The sequence below is a fragment of the Empidonax traillii genome, unplaced genomic scaffold (assembly GCF_003031625.1).
Source record: "Empidonax traillii isolate 1590-97213 ecotype Southwest subspecies unplaced genomic scaffold, ASM303162v1 scaffold1:size7828297, whole genome shotgun sequence".
Classification (NCBI taxonomy): Eukaryota; Metazoa; Chordata; class Aves; order Passeriformes; family Tyrannidae; genus Empidonax; species Empidonax traillii.
In genome coordinates, this window is record NW_020955194.1 from 1,601,094 (window position 1) to 1,614,849 (window position 13,756).

At 41.4% G+C, this 13,756-nt stretch overlaps 1 protein-coding gene across 1 annotated transcript in view; it reads left to right on the forward strand.

Annotated features, from left to right (window-relative positions):
* Nucleotides 1–13,756, forward strand: part of EFHC2 (EF-hand domain containing 2) — a 58,422-nt gene that overhangs the window by 7,463 nt on the left and 37,203 nt on the right. Inside the window, exons 2-3 of the mRNA XM_027881583.1 lie at nucleotides 1,695–1,880; nucleotides 6,172–6,322. Coding sequence (XP_027737384.1) covers nucleotides 1,695–1,880; nucleotides 6,172–6,322 — 337 coding nt within the window. The remainder of the gene's footprint in view (nucleotides 1–1,694; nucleotides 1,881–6,171; nucleotides 6,323–13,756) is intronic.

The window sequence follows — 13,756 nt, forward strand, 5'->3', positions numbered from 1 at the left end:
GAAGTATTTTAAGCAAAGGTTAAGCTGAAGCAGTGATTGAGCAGTTTGTGTCAGCATCTCTCCCTCCTGTGTCATTGGGTTTGGAGCACCTTGAGGCAGGGGAGCAATTCAGATTGTGACCTCCAGTTTGTGTAGACCAGCACTGAATGTTATGTACCTTGAGGGTGGTTCACTGCCTTTCAGATTCCTGACCCTCTTTCATGCTGGCGGAATGAAATAACTACTCATGTACTTTCAGTTTTTGCTGCTTCACTGCTTGCACTTGTTCCCAGAACTGCTGTGCGTTGTTATCTTGGAGCAATTGGGTGTTGCCATAATGAAAAACGATTATTTGTACCATTTTTTGATTTATGATAGTAACTTAGGGCTGTCTCCCCCTTTTCTGGGGAGTAGTGGGTTTACATGTAAGCCTGTGGTAATCAGTGATGCCAAATGTAGTGGGGAGGCAATTTTGTCCCTCTGCTACTTTACTGACATACCTGCTCTGGTGCTGCTGTGAGAAATGTTGCTGCTGTCCAGCCTTTTCCTGTACCCAGGGCTTTGGTGTGCTCACTCATGACATCAGTTCTTCCCCCTTTAGCCTCATCTTCCCTCATGTTCACCCAGGCCCAGGCTGAGGGAGGGCACAGCTGTGGTGCTCCCTGTCTCCCTTACCCAATGTCTCCTCTCTACTTTCCCAGCTAAAGTATTTTGAGGATTTGAGAGGGCAAGGAAGGGAAGAATAGCAGAGTGAGAGCAGCTAACAAGGCAGGATTGCTGCTCGTGGAAGGAAGTGGAGCTTTCTGTTGGCTTTTCCTATTTCCCTGTCCTGTCCTATGAGACTGATACTTGGGGTCGTTAGGAAATTGCTGCCCAAGCACAGCACAGCTGCTTCTCCTGGAGGGGACTGGCCAGCAAAGCGGGGAGCTCTTTAGGAAGGACATTCCTACAGGCAGGAGTGATATTCATGTGAGGCCAGAGGCTTTTCTGTGTCATGTGAAGACTGGCTCCAGCCCCAGCCAAGAAATTTGAGTGGGCAAGATGGGTTTCTTTGCAGTTGGTTGTTCCTATATTTTTAAGCACTCCATCCTTAATTGCCTGAAAAATTAGTAGTAGTATAGACAAATCACTACAGAGACCTTGTTTTGAAATAAGCCCAGATGGAATGAATATTCTGTTGTTTGATTCAGGTCCAACCTCCCAAAATTCAAGTGTATGCACTAGTACAGAGGATTTTATTTCGCACTCGGGGACACAAGTGCAAATAAGATCTTTGACGTGAGTAACGAGAGCAGGCTGTTCTCTGAGTGCTGCTGAACTGTTTCCATTTGCCCTCTGGAGAGCTGAAGAAAAGGTTTTTCCCCTCCACCTTTTACAGCAGCTCTTGGAGGTGACTTGCTTCTTTCTACCACGTGCCTCCATCCTTGTTGCAGGGAAGGAGTGTGTGTGGGAAACAGTATCATCGAGTCTCTCAGCCTAGGTAAATTACTGGATTATTATTCCATTTTTATCTGTAAGACTGGCAGATTGACCACTGAGAAATGTAATTTCACTTTCAGCATTCCAGTTGTTACAAGTTTTTAGGTTCTGTATTAAAAATAATTATAGAGAAACTTTGGTGTGATTAATCCTCCTTGCCTAGATAGTTAACTATTATGGATTTAAAAACAAACACACAGGCAATTTTTTCTCTCTTTCTTCCAAACTTTTGACAGATAGGGGGAGAAAATTTCCACAAACCGCAGCGCTGGGGTTACTGCAATAATGTTCCCATGCTGTTTGAAGAAAAACCTGGAATAGGAGGTCAACCACTACTTGATCAGAGGCCGAAACCTAAATACACTGAGTTTCCTGCAGGGATGGGAAGTAATCCTCCAGCTTGGATAGCATTTGACAAGCAGGTATGTAGAAATCTGTATCTGTGTTTTTTTTTATGAATAGCTACAATATGACAGAGTATAAAGTGAAATTCAGTTAGATATCTCAGAAGATTATTTTGTCTATGCAAAAAAAGCTCCTAGGTACACAAAAAGAGGGGCACCAGGTATTTTTTCATTATAGTCACGTATTGGCCAATTAGTATAAACATATATCCAGCAACATATAAAAATATTTCTCTATTGGGGTGTATCTTATACAGGATGTAACCAAACTAAGGGGGTGGTCAACATATTTCTTTTTTATGACAATGGTGACAGTAAAGGACTTATTTGTCAGCCTGGTAAGAGTGAATGCAAGGTAGAACCTAGTCCAGGAGAAAAGGTGCATGGACACTTGGGAACCCTTAAACTCAGTGAAATGCAACGTGCTTGGGATTCACTTATGCCATTGGATTTGCATACCTAAAGTCCTGTTAACTTTTTTGTGTGACCTGTTCGTGTGTAATAGATTATGGCCATTATAGACCCAGCAATTTGAAAGTAGTATTTTTGTATTTTATTTTGCAAGAATATAATAACACCTTTGTAGTTAGAGAGTTACCAATAACTGTAATCTGTGATGACAGGAATTCTGTAGCATACTTGTTACTTTCCATGTTTAAATTTACACTGAGTTCTACTTAGTGATGTTTTATTTCTAAAAGCAAAAAACCTGCAATCAGAGAAGGAAAATGATCCAGAAAAAGAAATCATTCAACAGATCACCAAAATGTTACATTACTAAATGATTACTGCCTTTAAGTTTTGGAAAGAACGGCTAACCTTGTAATTACTACTCTAAAAGAGAAGCCATGCAGGTAATTGCAGTACAATTACACATTAATCTTTGGCAGGGCAGAACTACAATAAGAAGGTGTAAGGCTTGAGCAGCTACACATGCCTTTGGTTGGCATTGCCTCTGAAATCCCTGTTATTGCTCACAGGGGTTTCAGCAACATGCTCAGGTGTGAACTGCTCCGACGTGTTGAGGTGTGAAGGTTTCAGCCAGTCCTGCACTTACTTTAACTTCACCCTTCTTGGAACAAGGTGGTGTGTACTGGCTTCTCAGGGCCATGTGTAACTTAGCAGGCCTTGGATCCGAGTTTATGGGTTAAAAAGGTTAGGTAGGAGGCAGAGGGACCTCCCACTGCGCATCAGGCACTGGCCTTGGCTGGTGAGAGGAGCTCCGCTGGCCTTTTCACACTCCTTATCTAATCAGTTTGTGCCTCCATAGGGCCGTGCAGACCAGGAGTTTGCAAGTTTGGAATTGGTCTCTGGAGGGCTCATTTTTTTTGTATTAGTTGCAGACTTAAAGGGTGCTGACTACCCAACTAATTTAGCTGCCCTATTAAAGACCCCGGAATGCAGCTCTGTCCTCCGGTGCTGCAGTTGGTGCCTCAGCAGAATGGACTGCATGAGAAATGGTTTGAGCAGGTGATTGTCTTTTGAAGTGTGATCTGCTTTCTTACCATTTTTCTTTGGCCTCTGACTTTTGGCAGTACCAGAGTAACTGGAGGAAGGACGGACACAAAACTTCATCATTAAGTACGCTGAGAAATAGTTTGTGCAATTCCATATGCCTAATAGGAAGCAGGTGTAAATTTAATTTCTTCTACAATTAGATACACACACAGGGCCTCCTGGGCTTGAAATGATGTTTGTAATTTGGCTACTAGAGGTGCCAGAAAAGCCTTGTGCCAACTTTATGCCACAGAGTTTATTCAATGTTTGTTACTTTTGGTTTTCATGGGTAACATTTAGTTTCTTAGGGCTTGGGATGGGAACTTTGTACACAACAGTGTACTGCAGATGAGACATGAGTTAGAAAGTGTTGCATTTTGAGTATTTTTAACACTAACTTTGCTTCAAAATGAAAAGTAAGTCATCTTCTTTTCTGTTCCTTCCCCTCCTCACCCTCACTGAATCACCTGCTCTGATCTGCAAAATTGCAGTTGGTTGCTGCAAATATTTCAATCGTACAGGAGCATGTTGATAACGGTATAAAGAAAATAAAGTGTAAATGCAAATCTGCACAAACTCCTCAAATGGAATAAACCAGGACATAGGTGAATGCTCAGAGAAAGAAATAAATCCAGTGTATTAAGGGTGAGACTGTGCTTGGAGTTCTGTGCAAACAGCCTGACTGGTGTCTCGTGAGACAACCATTCTCAGGGAAGATCATTGACAAAATGAAGAACAGTAATGAAAGAGGGCTTTTGAGCAGTGTGTTTGTTCAAAAGTCTACGTTCCAGTGGGATTGACGGAATAGGGAGAAGAGGGTACAGAATTTTCCATGTTTCCGATGTTTGCATGGCTTATCAGCAGCTGGGCAAGGAGTGAAGTTCTGATCCTCGTCAGCTGAACCCCAAGATGGTCAGTGCAGTTCCACCATAGTACCTCTTAAGTCCACTGGAGTATTCAAGAGATTTATACAGAGCTCCTGGTCATTCCAGAATAGTACCTGGGGGCCAGGAAGGACACCTTGGTCACCAAAAATGGCACTCTACACCAATGTTTAGACAAATGGAAGGAAGAGGAGATGTTGTAGGTTTGATAGAGTTTGTGTTGGCTTTGTTGTATGTCAGATGTTTCTGTGATTGGTACATTAAACAATGAAATCCACAGTTAAAAATGTGGACAGGATGATTTTTTTTATTTATTTTCAACTACTGAATCTGTAGGTTGCTCAGAAACTTTCATGTTGTACTAATTAAACAAGCTACAATTGATGGTGTCTAGATTCTTCTGTGTCAAGATCTAATGCCATCAGGCTTAACAGGTAACAGTTTATGTCATTTGATTATAATTTGAATTTTATTTCTCTTCTGGTAGATGATCATAGTGCTGGAAAGTTGATGCCAAAAATGTGTCTGTCATACTGTTTGATGAATGCTGAAAATCAGTGGGATCTGAGCCTTTGAAATAATTTCTGGAAGGAGAGTTTTTCTAATCTTGCACCTAATCTGCCCAAGAGAAGGGAACGTGGCCTGTTGAGAGGTCTGAGTAGGACACAGGGCGGTGTTCTTGTGCTCCTGGGCAAGCTGCTGGCTCTCTCTCCCCAGATGTAGGAAAGGAGGTTGTTTTTGTCCGTTAGGTGTTTTGAAATCTCTGTCATCAGTATTCATGGAAGTGCATTGGGATTCCCAAAGGCACGTGCTAAAGGAGTGCAGATTATTACCCATTGTGTTCTGTCATGTAGGGAGCTCAGCCAGCCTACCGGATTTCAAACACTTCAAGTTAAGGTCTGATAGATGTTTGTTGAAACATAGGGAACAGCTAAGTTGTCTTTTTTCTCAATGCTTCAGTCTGTCTGATTAATCAAGAGTTAAGGTAAATGAATTTGTTAAATATAACCAGTATGAAAAATGAGGTATAAATTAGCACTGATTTGACCCAAATGTGTTGGAGGCAGCAGGATGGTTACCTGTTTTAAGGAGGGCCCTCCTGCACTTACCACAGCAAACATCCTGGTAGATGTAGTGCTACCCAGTAGATGTGTCTTGCATGTTCCCTCAGAATTGGTCTTGTTGATTAAAGGCCATAAATGATACCAAGAAATGCCAAAGTTGTGTAATGGTTTGCCAGTTTCAAGCTGAGACTTCCAGACAATAAAGGCCACTGTATAAACAAACCACTGAGCACCTCCCCTGTGAAGGTGGGATTTTTGACATTATTGTTATTGCAAGAGTCCACGAAGAGCAGTTGCTGTGCTCTCTGAGATTTCCCCACTCACTGGATTGCAGAACCAGGTAAATTTTGAAATGTCAATATTGCACAGCTGCAAATGACTCCTGAAAAATGTCATTTTTCTCTGATCATCCTCAGTGCCATTCATTTGAAAGCTTTCAGGATCTGCTTAAAAACAACTCTTACCTCAATGGTAAAACCTTTGCTGTCATGATGCACTTTATTTTTCAGTAATTCATAAAATAGCAGTCTTAAAATTTGCTTCAGTACTTGGGTAGCTCATTGTGTTATCAAAAATGCTTTGTTGGAGAGATTTTTCCAAGAAGCCTGCTGCTAGTTTTATATTTGATTTATCTCTTTACTTTAGAGTTCCATCTCTGCTTAGATGTTGTGATAATAAAAACGCCAAGCAAAAAATGTTAAATTTATGTGATTTAGTTTGGATTTCTGTTCTTACATTTCAGAGAAATAAATCTACCTCCTGAAATGCCAACATTTAGTTACTTATAATCTATACAAGTTTATTTGATGTATTTTGCAAAAGTGTTGGAGATTTTGCTGCTTTATATTTATTTTTTTTTAATAGGTGTTGAGTTTTGATGCCTATTTTGAAGAAGAGGTGCCTGACAAAAATCAAGAGCTTTACAGAATCAGACACTGTAAAATATACTTCTACCCTGAAGATGATACAATTCAAGTGACTGAACCCCATGTGCTAAATAGTGGCATAGATCAAGGTATCTATTTTTAATAGCAGTCTTTTCTTTTTTTTTCCTTTATGTTTTGTTTTCAGTGCAGGCTTGGACCGTTCCAAAGGATACCTAATGTGAGTTCTTATAGCTGAAATGGGATGTAAGTGCACAGCTATAATTGTCTTTTCTTGTTACGCATCATGATGTGAGCATTTCCATTGTCTTAGTTCCTCAAGAGGAAGGCTTTGTTAAGGCTGAATCCCCTCCCATGCTCAAACATACCATTTTTTCTCTAATACAGTTGTTTGAAATCATAGGATGGTGGGTCTTTGTCAGCGTTGTGCCGCTTCTGCAGAAGCAATTTGTGTTCTAGGTCTCCATTCCCAAGCCTGGCTCCTCCCATCTTGGCACTGACAGGGAGTTCTGTAGCTGCAGCTCTGTAATTGTTCATTAGCTACAATAGCGTCTCTGCCATCGTTGAAGAAGAGCATCTTTTGTGCCTCTGACTCTTGGTTCCTTTGTGATTAAAGTGTCCTTGGCACAGTAATTTTTCCTGGATGCCTCTAAGCTAAGAAGCCGCCTTGCCTCAGTGTGTCACGTCACTGCACTTGGACCAGCCTGAGGGCTTTTGGAGGAGGGTTTTTGCTGAGCTGATTTACTGGGTTATTAATGGACTTGGTTTACGTTAAGAAAATGTGACCTAGCGGTCAGCATCCTGTTGCAGAAGGAGAACACAGCTGCTGCTTCTTGGTGTTTATGGGTCACTGCCAAAATGAAAAGTTTTCAAGGGATATAATCCAAAGAAGCAGGATGTCTTGGGATGACTGTGCCTCCCAGTCCCCAAAGATATTTTGTACATTTTGGTGGATCCTAGCACAGCGATTTTCAAAAATAAGTTAACCGTTTCACTACCTCATTCTTCTCCCAGATCAGTAGATTACATCAATTTATCTATCTACAGAGCAAAATCCCTCTTGTCACCAGTGACAGGACCCGAGGGAACGGCCTTTAGCTGAGTCAGGGGAGGTTTAGTTTGGATGTCACGAAAAAGTTCTTCACCCAGAGGGTAGCTGAGCACTGGAACAGGCTGCCCAGGGAAGTGGTCACAGCACCAGTCCTGACAGAGTTCAAGAAGATTTTGGACAACACTCTGAGGCACATGGTGTGACTCTTGGGGTGTCCTGTGCAGGGCCTGGAGTTGGACTCGATCCTGATGGATCCCCTCCAACTCAGCATATTCTGTGATTCTGTGACATTTAAAGGTGTCACGTGCATCATCACTGTTAGACCTGGGACAAAATTTCCTTAAGAATCTCTTCTTAAGCCAATGCTTCAGGCCCTGCTCTCCCTGTGTTGAGTAGTTCTTGCCAGAATTCTTGTGGGTTTGTCAGCAGGGACTGAATTCAGAGGAACCTCATCCTACTCCTTCCTGGAGAAGTACTTTTTTGAGACATGAGGAAAAGCATGTTGGAGCTCTTTCCCTGTTACTTAAGTTACAGTTACTTATCTCTTCCCTGCACCCGAATGCATGAGGTGGGAGACATCATTGGATTTAGGTTTTCCTTGACTTGTGTGTCACAGGAGTGGGAGTGGCTGTTTCTGGATTTTATGGCTTGGAACAAGTGTCCATTGACAAAGGAAGCAGAGTTAACCTGAGAGGCAGAGGTGACACCTTTGAGAGGGAAGGTGGGAGCCAGATTCATTAGAGCAAGATAAAGCAAATCCAAAGGTGATTCCTTTGAATGAGTCATTTTCATTGTCTTTGTGGTGTGGGTTGTGTAGGCTGCCTCTTCAGCCCTGATGTTCCTGGCAGTCTAGCCCTGTTGCTGTGATGACAGGAAGGCTGCAATTTCCCCCTCTTTCCTTGGTTGTGTCTTGTGTTAATTGTTGTTGGAGTCACCTTTAGTACTGGATCTAAAATTACCTAAGTGGTTACAGTGGTAACAAGAATTCTCTCAGTCTTCCATGCAAGGATGTTCTGAAGGCCTCTACGACTTTGCCAGAGTACTTTATGTGGGATAAACACACATACACAACATATTTAACTGATGGATTAAAAAGAAACATTCCAGGATCTCGAAAGTACACTTAATTTATTTGTTGCTGGTACCTGGGCTGGTAAGGAAGTTCTGTGTATTGACTGTGTTTGGAAAGGAAAAGATACTGCAGATTGAAAGGCCCAAGGACTACTTGAGGTGTGTTTAGGATTCACAGGTGATTAATAGATCTGGGGCCTATACTTTATCATAGTCATCTACATAAATATTCTTACTATCCTAGAGATTAATATGATGTAGAGTGAAAAAGGTGGTGGTGATGCTTATCAGAGGATTCTCTACTCCCATGCACTTCATGACTCTATTGACTTCATGTTCCATAACTGAAGACCAATGACGAAGTTGTTATGTTCAAGGCACTTTAACATTTTTTGTTTGTTGTTGAATATATGGAAAAGCAGTGTTTCTTTAAAAAAAAAAATCCCAAATCATTAACTGCTAATCTTATTGCATTTTCAATCAAAAATTTTCCTGTTTTGTCTTTTATTATAATTATGTATGTCTCTATTTCTCTCTCTCTCTCTCTCTCCCCCTCTCTTTATTTATCCGTCTGTCTATCTCTTATATTATTCAAATTCATTATCCTGACTGGGATAGGGAGAGCTGTAACTGCCTGCATTGTGAAGCTGGTAAACTGAAGCACAAAGGAATGAAAATCTTACCCATGATCATGCAGAAAAGGTTGTAACAGCGTGAAGAACTGAGCTGAAGTTCAGGCTCTTAACCATAATGCTTATCTGCTGAAATACAACTTTGGAGTTCATTAAAATTCCAGAGATTTATAGGGAGTTCAGCTGTAGGAGAGCTTGGGTTGTTGAAAGGCATACAGCACTGAACAAAAGAGCACAGGTGTGGGGACATCAGGAGCAGGAAAGGCTCACTCTACATGAACAGTTGGAGAGTTGCTGTGGAAGGAAAGGGGTTGTGTAACGGGGGAACAGCAAAAAACAGTGATGGATGAAGTGCCATTGAACTGCTGAAGGCAGAAGGTGGTGGTGACCTTAACTTGGACGTTTGCTCTGGCAGGAAAGATGTAAAAGACATGAAATGGCTGTTCTCAGGAGGCTTTTTGGAGAGGAGATAGGGAAGGATGGGGTAGATCAAAGGTAGATCTTCTTAGCTTGGCTGGTTAATGCCTTGAGGCCAGGGGTAACCAGTGCTTGTGCCTTAACCCACAAAGGAGAGTTTGATGGTCTGAGTGGGTGTCCCTGGGCCTGGTGGGGTTGGAGCAATGCAGTAATTTCTCACTGCACTCTTGTCCTAGTTGTGGCTGTGCAGAAAGACACTTGGAGGGGCTTACACACTGCTGGAAGATCTGGTGAAGGAATAGATGTCAGAAAAAGTTATAAGAATTTCAAAATTTGATTATGAATTCACAAAACTAAAACAAATTGGCTTCAGAGAAAAAAAGTGCCAGAAGACGTGCTTTTACTGTTGATCAAGATCTCAGAGTGACAATATAAATGATCTGTGAGAAATGTGTTTCAGTGACTTTAAAAACTGCTTTGTGAAATTGGCTGCTGTACTTGGACTTGAGTTTGGACATATAAGGTTGCTACTAAATAACTGAAATTTAAACTTCATTTAATTTTGGAAACTGGAAAATTTTAGAAACATTAGGAGAAATCTGTACAAACAGAGAAAGGAATGCAGAGGCTGACTTGAACTTGAGAAACCAGAATCAAAGGGAAAAACACCAGGGCAACCACAGTGCACAAGACCCAAGTAAAGATAAAGGAGTACAGAGTGAAGAGAAGGACAGTAAACTCGACCACATAACAAACTCCAAATGCTTCTTCCACAGCCAGAGTGATAATTATTCTTTCAATATAAAAAGAAATTCTCCCACGGAGAGCCAGGCCAGATATGGCAGTGCAAGTGTTTTGTACATCTAATTCCCAGTCAACAGGACTGTGGCTGGCTGATACTGCCTTATCAAAAGGTCATTTTTGCTCCCGTGGGGTTGACCGTAACTTCCAGTGCGATCCAGACCCTGCAAGCCAGAGCAGAGAGGAGCAGCTGGCTGGTTTCCCCAAGGTCAGCCAGCTGAGGAGAGTGGAGCTGCCTGCTGGCCAGGTTCCCAAGGCCGGCTGGATGGAGAGGAAAGTACAAGCAGGAAAACGAAGTTACAGTCAGCTCCTCCAATATAACCAATTATCTAAGAGTTTAAGCCTCCCTCCCAGGCCTTGAAATAATTGTGATTTTGCCATACTTGATGGTGGCCAAATCATGACCTCGCTGTGTTCTGAAGACGGATGAATAAGTGAAAATAAGAAGTCTCCTTGTTTATTGGGGTGAACTCTTTGTGTTGCAGGGTGGTGCTTTCTGTACAAACTCCAGGTGTTACTCATTCTGCTCCTCTCTCTAATGCACTCTTGAGTTGTGCAGAGAGAGGGGGGAAACTCTGGATACCACTTAACTTCTTCTGCAGAGCAGGAGAACAGCAGAGACCAAATAATTTTCTGCCCAGCTTCATTGTCAGAAGGCCTTCACTACTAGGGAGGTCTTCTTAAGCAGCTGCCATGGTTGCCAAATAATCAGAAGCCCCAAGAGACAAGAAGACATGCTACAAATTATGGTGTGGGAGCTCAGGGCCACCACCAGCTCCCTTTCCAAGCAGTACCCCAACTCCCTTTCCAAGGGCACAGTAAAGGAAAGCATTATTAAATTTCAAATTCAACACTGTAAAATGTGTCCTGTACATGTGTATGTCAGGCACAGTGATACCTAATAAAAGCAAAGGATTGCTGCAGATGTTATCTTTGCAAGACATTTTCCATTTGAAAAGAAATTCTTATCCCTCAGAATAAAATGGGCTTGTGTGTTTACCCTGAAAAGTGATATGAAAAACTAGCTGAAGGCTTATTCACCAAATCTGAGGTGAATACACCCTCAGAAAACCCCTCATACTAGAAAATTGTCAACTATTACATTTTCACTAGAGTTATAAATCAGCAGAATTTGCATGTTCTGACTTAGCCCATTATCTGTTGATTTTTTTAGGAGTGAGCCAAGGATTAGCCAAATTTAGATAACATATTCTAAAGTACGTGTTTTTTTTTTTAATGCTAATGCAATGCAGTTTTGCATCATGTTAAAATGTGCTAATTACCACCTTTTCTAACATATTTTAGTGAGGGTGCATCTTAAATAGGTGTATAATATGTTCAAGCAGAGAGAGGACAAAATTTGTTCTACGGTCAAAGGTCAGTAAACCAGGAGGTTGGATTTGGTACATGTGAAACATCAGGATGCTGAACAGGTCCTGAATAACTATTGTAATGGGAACAAAACCTAAATCTGCTTTGTTGCTTTTTATTCCCCTGAAAAATTAAAGACATGTTTTCACTGTAGGAATTAAAATTTAACAAACAACTCTGATAATGGTAGTAGTGAAAGGTATTTCATACAAATTAGTCCATAGGGAAATAAAGAGAACAACAGAAAGTTTCCATGGACTAACTTAAGAATAAGGCCCTACAAACACCAGTCAAGGCACAGTCCTGCTCTGCCTTTCTTTATCCCCTCTGTCTCCAAGCCCCCCTCCACCCTCACCTATCTCCAAAACAAAACAGCAGTGCTGGAAAAGCATCAAAGAGGACTCAGTGGGAAACCATACCAGATATACATCTAAAGGGCACTGGAAAGAGATCCAGCTCTGTAGTGAGTGATAATGAGCAGGACCTTTCGGCTAATTGTGTCTGATGATCTATTATTGTAGTAGTAGGTTGGTATTGGAACTATTTTTAGTTTTGTAATTTTTCACGTGTTTACTGTATTTAAATGGCAACACCTTTTAGAATTCCTGTAATTTCAAAGTTGCTGGGAATCTATGCGGCAAGTAATTATTCTAATATTGTAGGTTGGTGGTTCCTGTCTCGTCTTAGCCAGTGAATGTACACACTGTAAAGCTGGTGTTAAGAGAGGTGTCTGGGTTCATAAGCACAACAAAGAGCCTGAGGTTGAACACTGGGCCATCTTTTTATTTTCTGCAGGGTATTTTCACAGAAGTATATTGAGGTATTGATATGGTAAAACTTCAACAGTTGTCCTTTTTTTTCTGTCGTAATGTTAAAAAATAGAATTTAGTCCCAGCTATGCCGAGCTGCTGTTCTTTGTGAACCTGGAATAAATCATAGCTGGTCATACCTGCAGCTGCATACCTGTCTTTAATATATGTCTTACGAATTAGTTTAACTTACTAAAGCTGTAGCTTCTAAGTTGATTCTGAAGTACTCATAAGTTATTTGTAAAATACTTGTGGTATCACAAAATTGTTGAGGTTGGAAGGGATATCTTGAGATTGTTTAGTCCACCCCCCTACTCCAAGCAGAATCTTCTAGAGCCAGATGTTCAGGGCCATGTGCTGTTGGGTTTCAAGAATGGAGACTTTGCAACCTTTTTGGGCAGCCCGTTCTGGTATTTGATCACCCTCACTGTAAAAAAGTGGGTTTGTGTGTTCAGATGGAATTCTGTGTCTTTTAATTGGCTCTCATCCTGTCAGTGGGCACCATGGAGAAGAACTTGGCTCCATCTTCTTCCTTCCCTCCCATCAGGTGTTTAAACATGTTCATAAGTGTTCCTCCCCTTGAGCCATCTCTGTTCCAGACTGAACAGACCCAGTCCTCTCAACCTTTTCTCACATGAGAGGTGTTCCAGTCTCTTACTCATCAGCAGTGAATACTTTTGAAGCATTACCCAATTCCCCAACATATTTGAGAGTTTTTAAATAGCCAATAGCAGTTTCCTTCTTTTTAATGTGGTAAATGTAACCAAATTCAATGCTCTCAGAACAACAGTCCTTTCATTTGAAGACCGTTAATAGGAAAATTTAAGTGTGTACTTTAAGCAAAGTTAAATTATCTCTCTTTTCACTCCTCTCCACTTCCCCGCCTTTCCTTTTCTTTTGCATAGTGTTCCTGTTGGACTGTGGGTTGTGAGGTCCTGGCTCTGCATTTTTGAGATGGATTCTTTGCTGCGGAGCAGCAATCAGCCCAACTTACCCCTGTTGTCTCCACTCCCCCTGTGCTCCTTGGGGAGCTCAGTTGAATGTGCTCCATGCTTGATTAGGTCACACTTTTTCCTTGCTAGGGCAGGTTTTTTCTCTATCCTTAGCTTGTATGGCTCTCCTCATCCTACAGAGTGTACAGACAAATCCCTCTCAGACACTCCCACCACGTGTTTTATGCACAACTTTTTACGTTGTTTTTGTTTGTTTGTTTGTTTGTTTTTTAAGAAAAATTAACAAGACTGACAAGTACTGGAGACTGCTCTTGCTTTTCAAAAAAAGTGAAGAAGGCATTTCTTTTCGTGATGAGGAAAAATACTTTTAAAATTACCAACCTGTTAAGTTTGCATCAGCCAATGGAAATTTACTTCATTGGTTTCATGCTTGTCTCAGAAGAAGGTGGCAATTTTCTGT